Raw genomic sequence first — 20,607 nt, forward strand, 5'->3', positions numbered from 1 at the left:
ATGTTATCTCTCAATGATTGATGATAATAGTTTATCAATAACCTGCATGTTCTCTTCTAAAGTCCCATTTACATCAACTCTCTTTTATTAGAAATAGAAGAAACACAGCCATTTGTTTCTATTTATTACTTCATATACATGGTTCACCCTAAAACCTCTTGCACTTTGGCAGATTTGGGCAAAATGATTTGGAGGTTTGAAATAAGTCCCGACTCAAAACTCATCCACATCCGAATCTGGATTCCTCATTTGTCCGCATATGAAGAACAGGGCCTGTACTGCTACATAATATTACATAATACATAATGCCTATTCATGCGATATTTATCCTCTTTTCCAACTTGAAAATAATCCAGCGTTTAATTACAGAGCAAATACTCCTCTGTCACATTTTAAGATGTGAATTATAACATAAAATACAGCAGAGTTATGTCTGAAATGGCACTAGATTGACGTGATCATATAAACGGCTTAATTAAACTATTTTTCATTATTTATTTCGATCATCATTGGACTAACTAGTGCAGTGCCTGTTCGGAGCGTTTGTTGTTGACCTTATTCTTTGGCTGAACCAGGGTCATTGCGTCATTTTTTTTAATCTTCCATGTTAAAGTGGAAGTGAAGATTACGTTGCTTAGCGTTGTTAGCTTTATCATCCTTTACCTGCTTAAAAGCTTTAAAAGAAGCCGTGATTAAAGCTACTACAAGGAACTTTCATTTTGTGTTGATTCTGGCGGCCCCTGTGGACAAAAGTGGTAGTGTTTCTGAGCACCAGAGTCCCTTTAGAAAACCTCTCGTTTTACTGCATCAGGGTCTGACAGTCTGCCCCGCTCAGTCCTGGTTACTCTCACTGCCAGATTTAACCATCATGGGGTATTTAAAAATAATAATAAATTAAATCAAGAACTACCATTTTGGCGTGCTAGCTATCTTGCAAGCAGACAGAAAGTTTGGCTCTTTAGAGCAACTATATCTAGAAATTTCAACTTTTTGTGTGGCCTTTTTCGGCTTCGGTATTTTTGTAGTTCCTCACACTGGAGCCATCTACACCAAGAGACTACAAAGTAATTAAAAATGTCCTCATATCTGACACCATTTGTATATGTCGTCCTCCCAGTCGCTGTTGGCTGATGGATGTGGTACTGTAAACCATCCGATCACCACAGTGTAGGTGCTGAATGCTCCCAAATATCAGTCATTGTTTAAAACGCTACGAGAGCTAAACTGTTGTGTAACAACCTGAAATGAAAAAATGTACTGGGGCAGCTTATGGTGAATAGTTGGATGAAATGATGAAAACACACATACGTTAGGTACTGTTTGTTGTCATCCAGACCACAATGTGATTTCCTGAAGAAGCGTCTTTCCATTTGCTTAGTTAAAATAGGGCTCTTGGAGGAAAAGATGGACCTGACGAGGCGCTGAGAGCTGAAACATGGTCATCTTTGGGCAAAAAGCCGCGCTCGTCACTGTCACTTTTTACCCAGTCGTCCAATCACGATAGAGGCGGCGCGGGAAGGGAAGTACTCTACCTTGTGTCGATATTTCCCTCACCAGAAAAAAATCACTGCGCTTCATATCGCTGCTATGTTCTGCATTAAACAAGTATTTAATTAGTTAAAGTAATAAGTAAAACTTTGTCATTTGAAAAGCAACAATATACCTTATAATAGCCGAACAATAAAGCTTATTTACACTAAAATCAGGATAAATTAGGTAATTTGTAAAAAAACTAAAAGGCAATAATATTACATATCATTTTCACCTCAGGGGAATTATTTTACCGCTACAACAGCCCTAGTTCCATCTTCTTTTTTCAAATTTGACGACAAAAAAAGCCCAAATCTGCAAGTTTAACGCACAACTGCGTCTGTAAACCACTTTGACAAGCAGGGTGGCAGATTTTTCACACGTCTGCTAGAAGTCAGGTTAGGTCTGCTCGAGTCCCATCTGTGTTAGCAGTAGATCGACCAGTAGATGATGTTGAAGAAGAAGTAAGATCCAGGAAAGAGGACCCGGGCGTACTTGTCTATGATGTGTGTGTCGATCGAGGCCCTGCTGTAGGCGGTGGAGCCGACGTGGCCGGTGATCTGGTCGCTCTCCATCGCCAGCTGCACCAGCATCCTCTCCCGTTTTATCCCATTCTCCTCCGGCGGGCCGTAGTTCCCCGTCGTGTAGGCGTCCACCTCACTGTAGCTGGCTGACATCATGTCAGGATGGGCCAAACCACAGGTACACGGCAGCTGCAGGTAGACAAAAAGTACTTAAAACACTACGTGTTCACAAAAAACTTGTTAATAATCCAAATCATCTTGGAATTCAAACTGACACTGTGCAGGTTGTTTTAATTATCTAATCTTGTTTTGGAGAAAATGTGACTTTAACTATGAATAAGACAATAAATTACTTGAATAGATGTCATTTTTGCAGAGCAGTGACCACCGCAATGCAGCACGAAAAAAGAGTACTTAAAATTGTACAGTTTCACTTAAGAAAAGTAAAAAATATAATATTCAATTTGGCAAATTTAATTCACTGCCTATAATTTTTTATTTCAAATTCTGAATATGTACTGGCTCAACAACTGTTATAGTATTTAGGTTAAAATTGTCTTCAGTCTACTGCTAGCGTCTCTTGAGCAACATGCTAATTAGCATGCTAACGTGTTTACTATTTTCACCATTGCATTTGCTAATTAGCACTTAACACAAAGTACAGCTGAGGCTGATGGGAATTTGGCAGGTATGTGGTTTAAAATTAAAATTCTGACCTGACAATAACATTCACAACATCTCCTCTGGAGACCTTAAACATCTGTATCAAAATTTCGGGTTGCGATATTTCTTTATTGACAGACCAAAGCAACCAACCACACAATATCGTCATCCCTAGAACCACTAGCCTGGTTAAAAAAAGAGGTGCTTTTAAACAATAACTTTAGTAAATGCACGTCTTGGCATCTATGAGCGTGGAGATGAGATGACTCGATGCTCACCCTCTCTCGGAGGAGCCTCTCCTTGCGTTCTTGTAGAGTAGACAGGTAGTTGACGGCAGCGTACTCTATCACCGACAGGAACACAAAGACAAAACTGACCCAGAGGTAAATGTCCACAGCTTTGATGTAGGACACCCTGGGCATGGAGGCGTTGACTCCAGTGATGATGGTGGACATGGTGAGCACCGTGGTTATACCTGAAGCAGGACAACAAGCGCAGAGAAAGTCAAACCGGCCTCGTATCTGACGTTGAAGTGATAAACATCTACTTAAGAAGCTGCTATTTGCTCTAAATACAATCGTGGTGGCAGGTATGTACAAATATGGACTTGCACAAAGTGCCAAATACAAATTCTAGTTGATAAAACTGCCATTTAAAGATGACAGAAGTTGTGGGACTGCCAATATTAGTCCCAATGACGCAGAAGTTGAAGCTTGTTTAAAGAGTAATTAAATCCCCAATCCCCAACGTATATGTGCAGTGTGTAGTGCAAGTCCAAATCTTGACATTTTAGTGTCTAGTTCAGTTATAAATATGCATAGCGACTGGTGGAAACACGGCTATGGCAATTGAATTTTGATATTGGCTGATCTGGAGCCAAGTGATTTATATTAAGGCAGCTTTCGTCACCCCTCTCACCGTCCCCTCATATACAACGACTTATGCTAATCGCTAGTGCTAATCCTAATCGCTAACATACATGTAACTAAGTTTTGCATGTAAACTAAAATGTGAGTTCATACTGTATTTTGTCACTATAACAGCACTTACATAACCATCATCATAATGACAGCCAGCATGCTAGCGATTGGCAATAGCACTAGCGTTTAGCATAAGCTAATTGAAAGGTTAACACAATCTGAGCTTCTCCTTGATTTGTTGACATAGACCACGTGCTTTAAGTGCATTTTAGTGCACGTGAGTGTTAGCACGTTAGCTCACTGCTCTCGTACGGCGGATACAGCTGATAATGCCGTCCTGATAGCACCCACGCTCCGGTTCCCCCTCAGGTAAACTCTGTTAGCCCTGTCAGTCGCACATAGTTTTCGCTGTTAGCTGCGAGCCGCTGGCTCAACCGTAGCCATTTTGAGAGCAGTTAAGATGCTCCCAATCTTGTATACAGCACCTTTAAATTATTGTTTTATCTTAATCATCTGTGGGCTTTGAGTGAAACAATATAAAGCTAGAACTAAGCCAGCAAACTAACCACCGCACTAATTAGCTGACAAAGGCCAGGCACTGACGCAAATGACGTAATCACGGCCGGCGCGCGGCGCAAGGTCGTGCACCTCTAAATATTTTGCAGCTAAAACAAATTGTTTACAGGATATTCAACCTTTGTTTCTTTATAATGCTTTTAATACTTGACTTGTTTCTTTACAGGGCTTGTACAAAGGCAATAAAGTAGTCCATTAATATGAGATATGAGTTTATAGATAATTACAATCCCTCCTCGCCATTGTGGAGTTTAGTTTATGGCTTTTGCCAGTTACACCTACAGTATATAGCGGGTATAAACCAAGCTTTACCTAGTGGCACTCTGGCAGGGACGGCCCTGCGGTCGATCCAGAAGGACACCCAGGACAGCATGACCATCAGAGTGGCGGGGAAGTAGGTCTGCAGCAGGAAAAAGAAGACGTGACGCCGCAGAGTGAAGGTGATGTACAGACGGTTGTACCAGCCTGGAAAGGAGAAAAATGTTAAAGGTCACGCAGGTCCAAGTGGCTGTAGGCCTGAAATTAGAAGACATCTCTGCACTTCCTGTCAGTACCCGTGCTGCTGTAGAAGGCCAGCCTGGTGGTGGTGTGAAACTTCTGGATGAGGAACTGCGAGAGGGAAATTCTCTCGTCTGTGTTTAGTGACCTGTTCCCTTCCTTCCAGTACAGCATCAGGTCATCATCTGTATACGCATCTGGAAAGACAAAGAGCTTAAATTAAGGATCTTTTGCACAAAAGTGCAGTCTTTTATAAGTATTAAAACAACATTTCCTTGATTTAACATATTCACATAAACATGACAGAAGGATAAATATCTCAATGCTTCTGCAGCTACGACAAGACTTTCTACAGAAGTCGCAGGAATGATCAGGGGAGAGGAAAAGCCACATCAAGTTTGATCACATCACGTCACTTACAGCTCTCTATCTCCAAAGAGCATGTCTGTGTATCGAGAGGGAAGCGACTCAGGTCCATGCTACACATGGATGTGACCGTCACCCTGCAATGACAAAAGAAAGCTGTGGTGATGTATGCAAGAAAATGTCGCCACATAAATAATCATTTCAGTTTCAGAGGCTACGTGACCGTGACGTTGGTGGAAGTGAATAAATAATAAATAAAATCAACAGGGATTTGGACATTATTATAATTTATTTACCTACAAAACTTAATTAAACTACAATGCTCTGCTCAAAGCCGCAGGACTCCATTGAGAGAAACAGTAATTTACCTTTGGGATTGCAAGACGCACTTAATTCAAGCTCGACGGACACAAAATAAAACCGTCTTTATTGGTCTTTCCACTGTTCCAACAACCACCAACTCTGGTTTGAGAGTTTGAAAGACAGATACAACGGGTTTCCCGCCCGTGTTTGTTACGTTCGTGACTTGTCTGCTGGCAATGGAAAAGAAGTCTATTTTTAGCGAGTTTTCACATGTTTCAAAAGCCCACACGTGCACTCTAATTTTGATTGAAAACGGGTACAAGTCTGTTGATAAAAACTGTAAATAGAGGCTGATGGCTTTCCCCTATATGCCCATAATGCACATCTAACCTTTAGCAGAGCATTACCCCTCCACATCCACAGGCACATACTGAGTGGGTCAGCAGAGATTTGGCTTCCAGCACAGAGATGATAAATGAAAATACATAATCCAGCTCATGGGACAAGACACTGCATCCTCACCCACCAATCTGCCTTTAGTCTGGGAAATCTCTCTCCAACCAGCACCAACCCCACACAGATTAACCCCGACCATGTGATGAGTACGCGTAAATCTACCACTTAACCATCCAGCTACTATTCCCTCATTTAGATACAACAATGCCCCCGCTATCAATAGTGAATGCTGATTTGCAGATGTTGATGTCATCAGTTTGTTTCCGGTCCATCAGGACGTCGGTGTCACAACAGGAGGCAGATGGCCAGCAGCAAATCTCCGCCGGGCTCTGTTATGTGGATTACAAAATCAGCTATCTTGGCCCTGAGCCTCCTATCGCTCGCCAAAATTACGAGGTCTTGCTCGGCGGGCATTAGCGGCCATAATTGGCAGAATGTTATCCCCTTAAATACACATCTTGTACCGTGGCAGGGCAGCCAACGGCAGTTACATCCCTGAACACCCACTAACATCCTAACCTGCCCCACTTTAGAGGTATCGCATGTACTGCATGTATCCAGTACTAAAACATCTTAAAATGCATAATGTGAAACTGTAGTTTACAGTACATTTGGGCTTTTCATAGTAGGGCTGGATGATATGGAGAAAATCAAATGTCACAATATTTTTGACCAAATACCTCGATATCGATATTGTATTGTACGATATTGTAGATTTGACTATTGGTGCTTTCAAAAAATATTCACTAGAGGATGAAATCTGCTGTTTCTGGGACCAAAAAGCCAGAAATATTTTGAAGGTTTTCTCATGGAGTAATCAAGAATATCCCAAAACTATCTAAATAATACAAATCAGAACTGTAATTTAAAGTCTGTCGTGCATTAATAAAACGTTCTATGCGTGCCGATTGATTGGTGGACATATAATGATAATGACATTTAAAAAAAGAAAAAAACATTAGTATTGTTAATATAATGTTTAAGTGAATAAAGGAAAATAATAGAACAGCTACAAGGGTTTTACTAAACCGATAATAATGATTAATAATAATTGAATTACTTGTAATTAGTTACCTGTACTTAAAAATAATAAAGCCTTTAATAATAATCCTGTTCAAATGGTTAATAATGAAATGGTAATTAATTCCTGAATAACTCTCTGTCCTGGATTATATAGTAGATATAGTATGTTATATTTAATCCTCAGATATCTGTGAATCTAGATCCCGATTAACATTGAATGTGTTGCTGAGCAGCACAAAACTAATGACACATTCATCTCTGATAACATACATATTAGTTACTATTCCTTTAGTCAGCAGTAGGATTATTTTCTTATTATTCTCGGTTCCCCTCGTGTCAAGTAAAGCATCATCATACAAAACTAACAAGTTACTGCTGATGTTTGGGAATCCACCTTATTTACCTTATTTAAACGTGAAAGATAGGCCTAGTCGACTTATTAAAAGAATGCAGCTTGTTTACGTGAGCCCTATTCACACGGGACTAGTATAACCTGGAGACCTGTCGTAGTTTATAATAATTAAAGAGGTCGAGTTGTTTCACACTGTGTATGTTTCGTGCCGGGCCCGGCTGACAGGCGTGATTTACCGGAGGCTGTAGAGGACTTTGCCGTCTGGGTAAACTCGCAGCATGACGTTTTCAGTGGTGGTGTCGTGGGTGAAGGACTTCTTAGAGTGGACGAAGAACATGTCCGGCACCCAGATCTTCTTCACCAGGCGGCCATCGAAGGTCATGCTCAGGTTGTTGTTGCTTCTGAAGGACAGACGTTCATCTTTCCAGTAGTGCCTCAAATACAGCGTCATAGTAAAGTCCTTAAACAGGGATAGACGTGTCCGTTACGTTGTTATCTCAGCCAACGACATCTTCTTACTCACGGTTTGCTCCAGACATACCATGTCGACCTCTGAGATAGCATCCAAACTTTCAACCTGGACATCCACTCCAACAGGGACGGCAGGCCCTATAACGAAATACTAAGCTTTGATTCACAGTCGTGTTGACGTGTCTGTTAAAATACAACAGTGGACAGTTTCAGATCAGGCAGACTTGGCAACAAGATGACGTTATTAAGAGCTCCAGGAAAACAAGTTGCATTACACCAACCTTTCCACTTTAGCCAAGCGTAAAAAAAAAGGTTTGCGATATTTGGTCTTTTAGAATTTCCGGCAATTCAATGTTTTTTAAGCGCAAATTCAAAATGTGCATAAAAACAGGTGGGTGGGAATGCACTTACTCACTGCCACCTGCTAGTAATAGTTCCAGGAGTAATGGTTTGTCAGCCTGGCGCAAGTTTTTCTTTTTGTTTTCATGAGAGTGAAGCATTTGTCTGCTGCTTTTTTTTGTTGCTGAGCGACTTTTTCCGCTCTATGCGCCTCGCTTTGTTGCAGGAGCGCCCTGAACGCTTTGAGTTGAAAAAAAATCTGTGTCGTGTTAGCAACAATAAAACATTTTACAAAGGCATTGAACTGCAAAACTCTCTCTGTCTGAGCAGAGCCAACGAGTGCGGATTTTAAACTGTCAGGATTATCTGTGTTTATTTGGAGGTTGTGACTCCTTTTTGTGCTTTTCCTTCAAACAATGACTTTCATCCAAATCCCCATCAATGCAGTCGGGTGCAGATTTCCCAAACAATGGCACAGAAGGCAGCGGACTGAGTACTCTAATCCTAATTGCATGCTGTTTTCTTTCATCTGTTTTTTGTTGCTTTTGTTGATGTTGTTTTAGTGTTTATTGTTGTGACATTCAATTTAACCTGTACAGTTACCTTGTACAGTTTTTATAAGATGCTATGATTGATACGATAATGGCTCACGATCTCAAACTGTCTCGCATTGAGGTATTTGTTCCCACCAGTTGTGTGAAGATATTATTTTGTTCATTATGAAACTTTGGCTGCATTAGACAATGTTAATGTGGTGGAAACCATGTCTGAAACTCATGCAACATATATGATATAAATGAGTCGACTTTGGGTATTGAACATTCAAATCGTATTTGAATCCAAACACTTCTGATTTGGGTACAGCCTTAGTGTTTACTGACTCCTGTCATTTTGCATAAGTGGCGTTAAAGGACACCTAACCCTAACCTGCAGAAAGACTCAGAAACAAACAGAAATGCAGTTTCTTTTATCACCGGCCTCTTGTTCACGTTTTTTCTCTGCTGTTTCATGCTGGGCAGGTAGCGTGCAGTGAGAGCAGTGAGACTCACACGGCCATGTGAAAAGAGAAACGCATCGATGAGCTTAAACTTCTGCAAAGGTTAAATATGTTTCTGTGGATGTACCAGGAAAGGTGTTCCCAGTTCACGCAGGTTTCAGAGAACCTGCGTGACAAACAAGCTGATTGGTTAAAGCCAACCAGCTGTCAGACGGAATGGCTCACTGGAGCTTGCACTCACAGTACGGGCTTACCATTAAAAAAACATTCTTACTCAATTAACAACAATAAAAACCGAGTAAAGGTTTTGAAATTATAGGTGAAATGCAAGTGTGAGAATTTACAAAGCCCCCCGATTCTGTCTTTGAGCAGTGTGGCAGATTAGAATGGGAGTTATTGAAACCTAACGCTACAGACTGTGGCTGCGTGGTAACTACTCACTGGTGCATGATTTAGGCATAATCCCGCTCCGTTATGTCATCTTTACAAGCCAGCGCCAGACACAAATGACCTGGGCTTGGGTTTGCTGTACAGTCTAAAAGAACACTTGATGTGGCTAATGAAGGAATTCAAACTGAAGCATCTTTGAGTAGAGTTGATCCATTTATAAGATGAACCTCCTTACCTCCGAATCCTGGTCGCATTGTAAAGTCGTGGTCGTCTATACTCAGCAGCTGCTCCGACTTCGGACCCCAGACTTTAGTTTTATCTGGACTCCTCTTGAAAATGGGGCTGATGGAAATGTTTGAAAAACGACAATTAAAGAGTTAATTTATTAACCACCAAGACCACTAAGACAGACGAGGGATTCAGTGTTATTGAGTGCTGCAGGAATGAGTCCTAAAAACGTCCTGCTCCTTCTTCCTGAAGTCAGGTTAGTCAGGTTGGTTCGATGCATTAAAGTTTTGTTCTACGACATTAAATAAGCCAGGAAATATCCCTCTGAAGCTTTTACGTGTCTTAAAAAAGGCGGTTGCTCAAGTGTCTAAATGAGACTCATCCTTTAGCTGAGTGATGGTGACGCGAAGTCATGTGACCGTGGTGGAGCTCTTTTATAGCCTAACGTATACGGCTCTGGTAGCAGCAGCGACCTGTCAATCACAGCATCCCCTGCTTTATGGTCTGTTTGACTCTAAATGGACCATAATTTACTAAATGAACATCATGCTGTATTGAAGAAGACTTGGAACTAGAGATTGAGACCATAAACTCATGTTTAGTGCAAAATATAAATCAACTGCCAGATTTGTCTATAACACAGGGCTCCATCAATACAGCATCCTGACCCAGCCCTAATAATAAACCCTAATCTCTAAGTGGACAATAGTGCAAATTCCCTAAAAGATTGCACAAATGACATGCAGTCAAACTTTACCCAGTTGCAGATAATCCAGTTTGGGTGGACAGGTGTTGTAGTCTAATTGTGAGTGTTTGAACATGTGGACGGCTGCTGGCAGTGACAGTAACGAATGCTTCTCTTAAGCCTCTTTCAAACCACCGTCGCTATTTAGCAACTAATCAAGGTTTTACTGCTAATAAGCTCTCCTATGTCGTGAACACCTGGGAGACTTTGTGCATTGTAGCTTGTTGTTTATGAGTTGATGCAGCACAGGCGAAATAATCTTATGAATTTCCTGATTCTGAGGGATAAGAATGGATTATGTTGGGTTTAGTAAAATACATGGAAGCGGCCCATCCTCCTAGATACTGCAAACAATAGTGTGATTAAAATGTTGACCATGTGCCTCTAAATCCACGATGCTTTAATCTCCGCTATGAGATCCTCCTTTCTAGCCCCTGTTATCGATCTAATTGGACTAAATAACGAACAATGACGTGCGTCATACCTGACAATCTTGCGACTGGATCCTTCTGTCGAAGGCATTTCTCTTTTTGATCTGAAAGGGGGGGGGAAACAGTTTTACGCAAGCGTTACGCAATATTTAATAGCACTGACGCTGAATTGGGTGAAAGTGATCTTCAAGTATGTGGGGCGCGTTGTAAAACCAGAATAAAGATTTAGGAAGTTTGTGATATGATAGTATCCGTCTTATCCCTTAACATGAAAAACATGAACTCTACAACAAAGGAGGGAAAAGCTAATGAAATAATATTCAAGGTACGAGTCTGTTAGAGCATATCTCAAATAATAACGAACCCTTCAGCATAATATTTTGTGTGCTTATTTACCTACTCTACTTCTCTCTTGATTTATTCTCTCAGTAAACATTGTAAACATGAGTTTATGGTCTCAATCTCTAGTTTCAAGTCTTCTTCAATACAGCATGATGTTCATTTAGTACATTATGGTCCATTTAGAGTCAAACAGACCATAAAGCAGGGTGTGCTTTAGGGCGGGGCTACACAGTGATTAACAGGTCGCTACCACAGCGTTGTCCTGTCTGGGAGTTGTGATTTTATGTTAGAAATTTAACCCTTTCACAGTGTGTTTTCGTGTCTCCACCCTCTAGTGTCACTAGAAAACTAAAAACAAGAAAGAGAACTCGGCCCACAAACGAACGGGTGACTATGTCCACTTGTTATATACAGACCACTCTCTGCTTCGCTACCCTGATGGTGCTCATACCTTAACTCATCAGTTCGGACGCAGTGAAACTGAGAAATGATTAAGCGTGTGATTGAGCACAGACAAAGAGGTCAAAGAGCTGACGGGCCGTCAGGGCACCGTCTGCTTCACTTCACGGCCTGTGACCCTAAAACTGAGTTGACTTGAGGACACTGAGTAGATTAACGTCAGATTGCTTGACACCATACATTGAAATGCACAGTCCGGGACATACCACGGAGCCAAGCAGTGTAATTCCTCGGGTTTCTGTCAACTGCAGGCCAGGACAAACTAAATGAAAAAGGCTTTTAGCTCTGGGAAAGTGAACATGCGTATTGCATACACTTCTTAAATGCTCATATGTTTTCTGAAACCATGATTCAAAAGGTCGAGATATTGCAACCTGAAAATGAGCACGACATGTTCCCTTGGACACTTTGTTAAAAAGCGAGCAGACATGCCGTCATACTGCGTGCTGGCCTTGTCTGCTCTCATTTGCTTGGCTTTTTGTCTGTTTGTCAGATTATGTCTCATCTGGTTTTACCAGAAACAGTTCAGAATGGAGAAAACCCCCACAGAGTGTCCCTTCACTGTATCCGTGGTTTACACAGCTACGCCCGTATAGGAGACTAGCTTCTCCCGTTAAGTCTTTTAACTTCAATGGGAGAAGTTTTACCGTCTGTAATGTAGGCTAATGTGATCTTATGTTGCCATGCTTTAACTGCCTGATGCTGATTGTCTGCTTGACATTCTTTTGTTTTAATTCTATAGCTTCATCATTCCCGTTCTCCATTTATGCTTAAAAAGTTTAAAAGCATAAGTTTACATTATTAGTAGCCTGGGTAACATCTTAATTTCCAGGAGCTGCTGTCAATAAAACCCTCCAATATCTGCACTAAACTTCACACCCAGGTGCTGCACCATCATGTTACTTTGACACTAAAACTAAAAGTAGCAGCAGCACAAGTGGAGAAGATCCATGAAGCTGGTGAACTGACACAGGGAAGTCACCCCGCCTGCCAACAGCTCACTCACATGAACACCAGTTCATTATGCCGAGGGAAGTAACTCTGGATTCAGCTATTAGTGCATTTTTTATTAATTTTAGGACCTATTGATTTAAATAAGAGCTATTTAAGTGTGTGTACTGGAAAGAAGATTAATCTCAGAACTAGACTAGCCGCCTTGGACATTTGTGGGACGTTATCATAATTGGTGTATCAAACGTTACGTCACAGTGACCTTTGAACACTTGAGTTCAGGTTGACGTTTGTGCCAAATTTATATAAATTCCCTGAAAGGGGTTCCTGATAGATTGCGTTCACGAGAACGGACATACGCACGGACGGACAACCTGAAAACGTAATGGCTCGTAATGGAGATGTAAAACAAATGTAAGTCAATGGGCAGAATTTGGGTCCGATGGCGTCACGTGATGGACCATGAAGTTGTAATTCTACGGTTTTGCCAATAAGGAAGTTGTCTTTAAAGCTCAAAATTGAATTGGATTGATTTATTGCTAACAAATTCATATTTCATGTGTAAGAGAAGGAATGTGTTATTTTCTCTAAATGTGATTAAACACAGCGTCTAGTCGCTGTATAGAGCAGCAATGTTAAAGTAAAGTACATTTCCAGTAAATAAGCTTCTCAAATCCCAAACTGTATCTTCTGACAGATGCACAGCAGAAAGACAGAATTAAACGTTTTACATTTGCGTTTTACTGGAAATCACATTTCATTGCTGACCTTCCTTCTGCCCGGCTAACCTTTCTCAAAGCCACAACAATAGCAATAATTCAGAAAGCGCATTAACACGCTTAGATTACAGGTTACGTAATCAGAGTAAGTGATTTCTCTAACCAGCCACACGTCACCTTTTGTTGCTGTCAGCTGAAAAATGGAGCTTTGATTACCGAGCGTGCACAGTCACCGGTGTTTTTCTGCTCGTGAATAGCCGTGATTGGGTGTGTGTGACGTGGTCTGTCATGGCAGGTGTATTGCTGAGGACCAAAGGAAGCTCAGTGTCGGGAGTGAAGCCGTTTGTATGAGCGGTTCTCAAGAAAGCTGCAAGGAGCAACAAGCATTCGGCTCGCTGTCAACAGACATGGTTCAGGCACTAGTTTACTTGAATGAATGAAAAGGGCTTTCAGGCATTCAAAATCTATCTGGGATACCTTTTACATCTAATAATATACTGCATATGTACAATATTAACACATGACAATAGTGTGTTTGGTGTATGTTTATTATTATAACTTAAATAATACTACAAAATCAGATTTGTAATAATGTAATCAACGTAATACCAAGCTAAGTCAATGACGGTCTGAACAGCTAATTTGTCTAATGATTTTTTGCAATTTAGTTTAAAAATTCAGTTGTTGAGAATATAGCCAGATATATTAAACCCATAGAAGCTCTTTGGGAGCATCAAACTGATGCTTTCCCTAAATCAGAATGTACTACTTTCATCACTGGTCACCACCGTGAGAAAAAGAGATCTGAGATCTGACTTTTAAATGGAAAACAATCCCAAAACAGTCAAGAGGGTTAACTTAACTAAAATCCCCTCTCAGCAGTTGCTTGATAGTTGTGTTAATATTATTCTCTTTGCAGGTCAAGAATGACGCTCAAATGAAAACATGGCTGCAAGAGGACATTTGCGCAAACAGACACTGAAATTAGCAGTTAAAATAAGAGGATATATGAAACGTGATAGTGTTAAGGCAGGCAGCAGTAGCAGCCATGCATGAGAGGCTCACACATCAACAGACCTCAAACAGCAGCGTGTTGAATGGCTGAATAACAGTAATGATTTATAACAAAGTAATAGTACGTATATTAGAGATAAATCATTAAGTAAAACCAGAGCGGTTCATCTAAAATTTGAATTCCAAATGATGAAGATCGTGTGATACGGACGAAAGTTCCCAACAAGCCTGTAAGTGGACCTTGAGTTGAGATTGTCAACTGCTGTTTCCAGGCTAAAGAATGAACTGTTTAATTCAACAGTATAATCTGGAATAGACTCATTTATTTTGTCGTTTTTCCAAACGCAGATCAGTTTGTTTCACCTTCTTGGATGAAGATGTATTTTTTTGGAGCTGCTGGGTTGATCTGCCACTTCATCATCCGGAAAATAATTAGTGGGTTTAATCATATTGCAGGACTGTTGAGTGTGAAATCAAAGATTTTACAAACGATTTGTTTTATCTTTACACGTATTTACGCACGGCACATGAGAAGTCAGCCAAGCCTCTCCTGCACAATGAACTGACCTGACATTTAGGCATGGCTGCAGCACTTGTCCCTTCGGACGCGTCTGTCCGGACACACCGGCCATCCAAACCAGCAGGAAGAGCAGCACCACATCCGTGTGCATGGTGTCCAGAGTCCTATCCCTCTCCAAAAGTCTCAAAACCGCAGGTTACACCCACAACTTTTCCCGCACAGGACGCGCATTCCGCACTCGCCTCGCGCCGTAAACATAGTGAGAATGTATACATGGATGCCACGCTATTTAATCAAAAAATTGCAGGGAGGGGGGGGGGCTAAACCTACAAATCCTCCGCGTGAGATGGCGCGGATTTGCCCTCCGTGCGCTCGGCGGAGTCCGAGCAGGAACGCAGAGCACGTTTATTTTTTATTTTTGTATTCAGCTCACAGGGATGTCAGGATCTGATCTGCATTCGCGCCTGTGTATTTATGCACAACATGGGTATCAGGCTGGATCCTCTGGAATCTGATATATTTGCAGTTAAACACACTTTAGGATATTCATTTTATAAAGCACATCACCAATTACCAATTATTGTTTAGGAAGTTATGTAACCGTCTCTTAATCCATAAATCTCGGCTGGGTGATGGAGCCAGAGGCTGAGTGCATTCATGTCACTGGGGTTATTTTTCAATCTATCGCCATCATATTTCCTCTTTCCTTCACTATTGGTATGAGGTGAAGCTCACTCATTTTTATTTCTAACCTGAGCTTCCTGCACGAAACTCTTCTTTGTTAGTTTGTTTGCTCTTCGTGTAATAAAGTCTCTGGACTTGCTCTCATCTTGCTGTTCTGTGCCAACCAGCGTTACACTAAACCAACATTTTGTTCAGTAAAATTCTGTCTCAACAAGATATTGTGGAGCGCTGCAGTGTGGACAGTATTAATATTCATGTGGCAACAGAAGTTGATCAGCTCTGCTTTGTTGTCAGATATACTGTCTATAGGATTATCCAAAATCAAACTTTAATTTTCCTCTGCTGCCTCAGATTATGTTTGATCCTTTTATATTGTTGTGATCCACCTTTAAACAACAGCATGACAGTAAATCCATGACAGCAGGGCTTCTTCTTCTCATCGTCTGTCCGCTCAGACACCGACTGGATCTGTTTGTGTTTGCTGTTGGAGAAATGCTGAATATTAAGACGAAACATTTTCTGATTTTCTGTTCAAGGTGTTAGACAATAGGGAGCACATTGATGTGGATTACAAACATATTAAAATCTGATTTGGATTAATTAGAAGCTTTTAAATACTGCTACTGATTACAAATGTGATTTTCTGACGTGTTTAAAGAGTATTTGTCTCCTGACCATACACATTTAATGGAATATTACACCTCTTCTGAAATCACTGAAATTAAGTTGTTTGAAAATATATTTAATAATATTTTTTTTGTGTGATAACGCTGGAAAAAAAACCAACTCTTTTTGCAGTTTATCCATTTAACCAGTAGAGGGCAGCAAACACTAAACCTTAAAACGTAGTGGAGTCATGGGCCCAATCCCAGTGTCCTCTATAAAACCCTAAAGCCAGCACTTTGCTGTGACATATAGGTAATTATTATTATATATTTTATATATCCCTCCGGTCTCTTGCCTTACACAATGAGAGGTAATTGTAAAATAATGTATTTACTTGTTTTTGTCTTTTCAATAAACACAATTAAAATAAATTGTTGATAAATAAACCAAGTGTGTAATGCTTAATCCTCTAAGGGACAATTCAGCCCAAAATAAAAAGTGCATATTTCTCCTCATACCTGTAGCGCTGTTGGCTTGTGGTGCTCGAAGCGCAAATACATTTCATGTCTCTTTTCAGAAATCTTGACCCGGTTACCCAAAATCCACAGACCTCGTTGTGAGCAGTTTCATGTGGGAAATATTTAGTCCCATTTTATTGGAGAGAAGGCCGACATCTCTACGAACGATATCTCCAAAACGAGACAACTCACAATCTAGATTGATAGATATCACAACAGGTAAAAGGACATTTTAATTTTGGGGTGAACTGTCCCTTTAATATGAATGTTTCTGTGTTGATACTCCAGGCTGAACATCGATGTGCCGTCCTCTTTGTTTACCTTTTTTTAAAGGCCTCCGGGCTTCCCCTGGTAATCCCTTGTTTAACGTCACAATGCTATGCATTGTGGGTAATTCCCGTGCAGACTTACACAATGTGTTTATAAAGGGCTGCAAATGTCGGCCAGAGAGCCGTGAAAACGCTCGACGATGTGACAGCGGGACAGAACTAAAACCCTCACAGACTTTGGGGAAAAGTGAGAGTGAAAGTCTGCCATCTTGGAAAAGAAAGACATGGGTTTCTGTGTGTAAGAAGTAGACGTAGTCATCGTGATGTCACCCGTTGGTTTGTGGACTGACGTTCATGAGGCCTCAATTTAGCCGTCGCCATCTTGGTTTACGGCTGTTTCGCCATAACACACTTAGGATAGTTCATGAGGATTTAGGAAAACACAACCCGACTGCACTTACACTGAGCTACAAAATCCTGATGATGTGACGGTGGCTGCTATTGATGAGGGTCTGCTGTGGTGAAACTACAATGCTCCAAAGATGGACTACAAAAAACCCCATGTTGTTTCAGGCGGTCCATATAAACAGCTCCTTCTGCTCCCAGCAGACCGCACAAAACCAAAACCGACAATTCACTCGACTCACATTCAAAAGACTAACATATAATTGCATCCCATAATTTGGGCTGATTCTGAGCTGTAAGGCATCTATTGTAGAACTGTCTAGCATTTTCATTCATTTTAGCCGTCTCAGGCTTCTTCCTCTGATTCCTCAGTGGCTACTGGAATGTTTTGGTGTATTAAACATCAATGTTTTGCTAAATCTATCATGTTTAATTCTGTTGGATGTCAATCACTGAAGTTGGAGCATATTTTCCAATAATTTGCCGTATTTCATGCTTTAAATTCACACTGCTGCACCACTACTCGTCTGAGACGTTTAGGTTCATGTATTTCATGTTTTGTGTTGCTAAGATGAATATATAGTAAGTTACAAGCAAAATCAGGAACATAAGATTCTCCTTTTATTTTACTATTCACATTTATTTACATTTATGGGTCGTGGCTAAAAAACCTCAGGATATTTTGTAGAGAACTTTTAACACAAAAACAAAAATGATATTGTCACTTTCTAGCCTCTTCTCTCCTCCTTCACCTTCTGGCCTATCATGTGCAATATCGATTACACTGTTGGAGAAGAGGCAGCACAACTGTATTATTTTAGGGCATTTAATATGTATTCATGTTGATTATTTATACTGTTTATGAGAATTTGTTTATTGACGGCTTGCTTTATTCACTGAATAAAAAGTAAAGTGAAAGGAAAAGGTTGTCACTGTCCACTCATATTTATCAACATTAGTTCTCTCAATTAGTACACCACTGTATGAAAGCAATTGTTAAATCTGTGCAAGATAAGCATATCGTCTGTTTTTAAGAGCGGCTTTAAATGTTGCTGCCGCCAGGGATTGTGGGATTAACTCCTTTCCTTTCATAAAGGATGGTTAGTGCATCCTATGCTGAAGGAGATTAGAAAGGAAGCATTGAGGCACCTTTGACCTGCTCTTATCATAATGTGAGCCGCACAAAGTGTCATTTCTAATGCAATCGATAAATAAAAGCCGCGTGGCAGAAATGTGCTGTGTGAAGTGGCTTTAGGCCTAAATGCCCCTGAGAAGCGAGTCAGCGGTTCGATTCCCCGGCTGCACGTCGCTCCCCTGCTACATTTCCTGTGTGCCTCCATCATTACTATCACATAAAGGCAGAAATACGTCGTCCTAAAAGAAAAGAAATGTGCTGCGTTTGTCAGCTTCAGGTCAAGACCTTTGTGTTGTAAATCACATAGTGTTGACTAATAATTATCATAAACTTTGTTCCGTTTTCCCTTAGCAACTGGCAGATTTAAACACACACACACACACACACACACACACACACACACACACACACACACACACACACACACACACACAAGCTGAATTAATCTGGATTTGGCGGGTGGAAGATTGCTGCACTTGATGGAGAGCCAACCTCGTGACATTACATAAAGCTTTTTCCCCGTCATTAGAGGTTCATCTATACAAACACCAACTGTCAGATGATCATATGGACCAGACGCGTCAAAATCAAATACCATCGCTTTCAAAGCAGCGTCGCTGACACAGTTAAGAGACGAGCTGGTGAATAGAGCATTAAGCAGCAAAAAAGACCCTTTATACTGTGAGACGATGGTGTGTCTGAGCTGTGTTACAGCCGCTGTACCCACGTAAGCTCAAACAGATCTTTAAGACTGCTGCATCTCCACGGATGATGCGTAAGCTCCTGAGAAATCAAACAAACATGGACGCTCGATACATTTGACATCGTTAAATAAACATGGGAATCTCCTTCATCGCTACCTTCCACACTACATGATGTGAACCCAAAGAGTTTTAAATTAATTCAGTGGATTTAATCTGAATTTGAAATTTAAACAGCTGCTAAAATCGCTTCAGATCGATTTTCCTTCTCTTCTTTGCTGCAGCGTCTCATCTCTTTGTGTGAGGTTCTTTGGGTGATGTTTGTGTGCACACTAGAAAAGTAGAAGTAATAAATACAAAGGAAGCAGTCGATGGCGACGCAGTTTACCTGTTTGTCATAAACATTGGCGTCGACACACTGGATCCTTTCAATATTTGAGGCTTTGTCGTAAACCGAGCAGTCAAAGAAGTTGAGTTTATTTTCCAACAAAAGACTTTAATAAAAGAACACCTCTCCTCTGTCAAACAGAGAACTCTCAGCTTTGTAGTTTCAACCACATTTCACTCTGTTTCGCTCCTTCAATAACCTGCAAATGGTGAATTTGCACATCCGTATACTCCAATGCTCCCTCATTTACATTTTAAACAAAAGAAAATGTCTTGCTTCATAATAAAGGATGTATTGTGGCTGGCACATAGAGCACCAGAGGCTCTGTAGATGTACATCATGCAGCAGAAGCACAGCCAAAAGGTCAGAGATCTCTGGTCCGTACGGCATGTTCATGACTCCTGTGGGTTTTGACTTTGCAGGAGTGGGTTTTTTAACGCCCCCCGGCATCCGTACATGACTGGAGCAACTGACTGCGAGGCTTGAAGTGCGTGGGCACACACGCAGGGCAGCTGGACTGCACTTGATGCGGTGTGACATGAGTCAGTGGTCGGGGCGTCCCTTCGTTGCTTTGCGATGTGATCTTGAGATTTGATGTTCGTTCTGCGCAGTCGGTCGGTTTGAAGTGAAGATGTAGGGTGTTTCGCGGTCGAGCACTCGGCTATAGTTAATATTCTACAGATTGTACAATATTGACACGCTGCTCTGCTGTTTAAGTCGTGTTGAATACAGTGAAATGTGAGCACAGACAGTGGGCGAGTGGGCAAATGTCTGTAACAAAGGGACGTTTTCTTTTTCCATGTCATCCTTATACACAAGTAAACAAATCTATCTATCTATCTGTCTGTCTGTCTGTCTGTCTGTCTATCTGTCTATCTATCCATCCCATATAATAGGAAAACAGTGACAAACTACATCTAAAATTACATTTAAAATTTAAGATTGAACAGTGTTTTGTTTTTAAGATGCAAGATATTATCTTCAATGAACTGGTTCAAACTCCATTAATACCTTTAGGGCAAAGTCATGAACAGATCAAGATCAAAGTGCCCCCCCCCCCCCCCCCCCCCCATTTACCTCCATA

The 20,607-nt window shown here is 40.9% G+C and overlaps 1 protein-coding gene across 1 annotated transcript; it reads right to left on the reverse strand.

Moving 5' to 3' along the window:
* Positions 1-1,955: 1,955 nt before the first annotated feature.
* Positions 1,956-10,909, reverse strand: LOC306711888 (gamma-aminobutyric acid receptor subunit rho-1-like; the record flags this gene model as incomplete). The annotated part of the gene is made up of 9 exons (XM_079180963.1): positions 10,866-10,909; positions 9,644-9,750; positions 7,753-7,820; positions 7,448-7,671; positions 5,132-5,214; positions 4,768-4,908; positions 4,526-4,678; positions 2,996-3,192; positions 1,956-2,243 (listed from the first exon to the last, which is right to left on the reverse strand). The coding sequence occupies exons 1-9, from the start codon at positions 10,901-10,903 to the stop codon at positions 1,956-1,958; spliced, it is 1,299 nt and encodes a 432-aa protein (XP_079037089.1). The 5' UTR covers positions 10,904-10,909.
* Positions 10,910-20,607: the final 9,698 nt, after the last annotated feature.

This window comes from Pholis gunnellus (assembly GCF_910591455.1).
Source record: "Pholis gunnellus genome assembly, chromosome: 19".
NCBI lineage: Eukaryota > Metazoa > Chordata > Actinopteri > Perciformes > Pholidae > Pholis > Pholis gunnellus.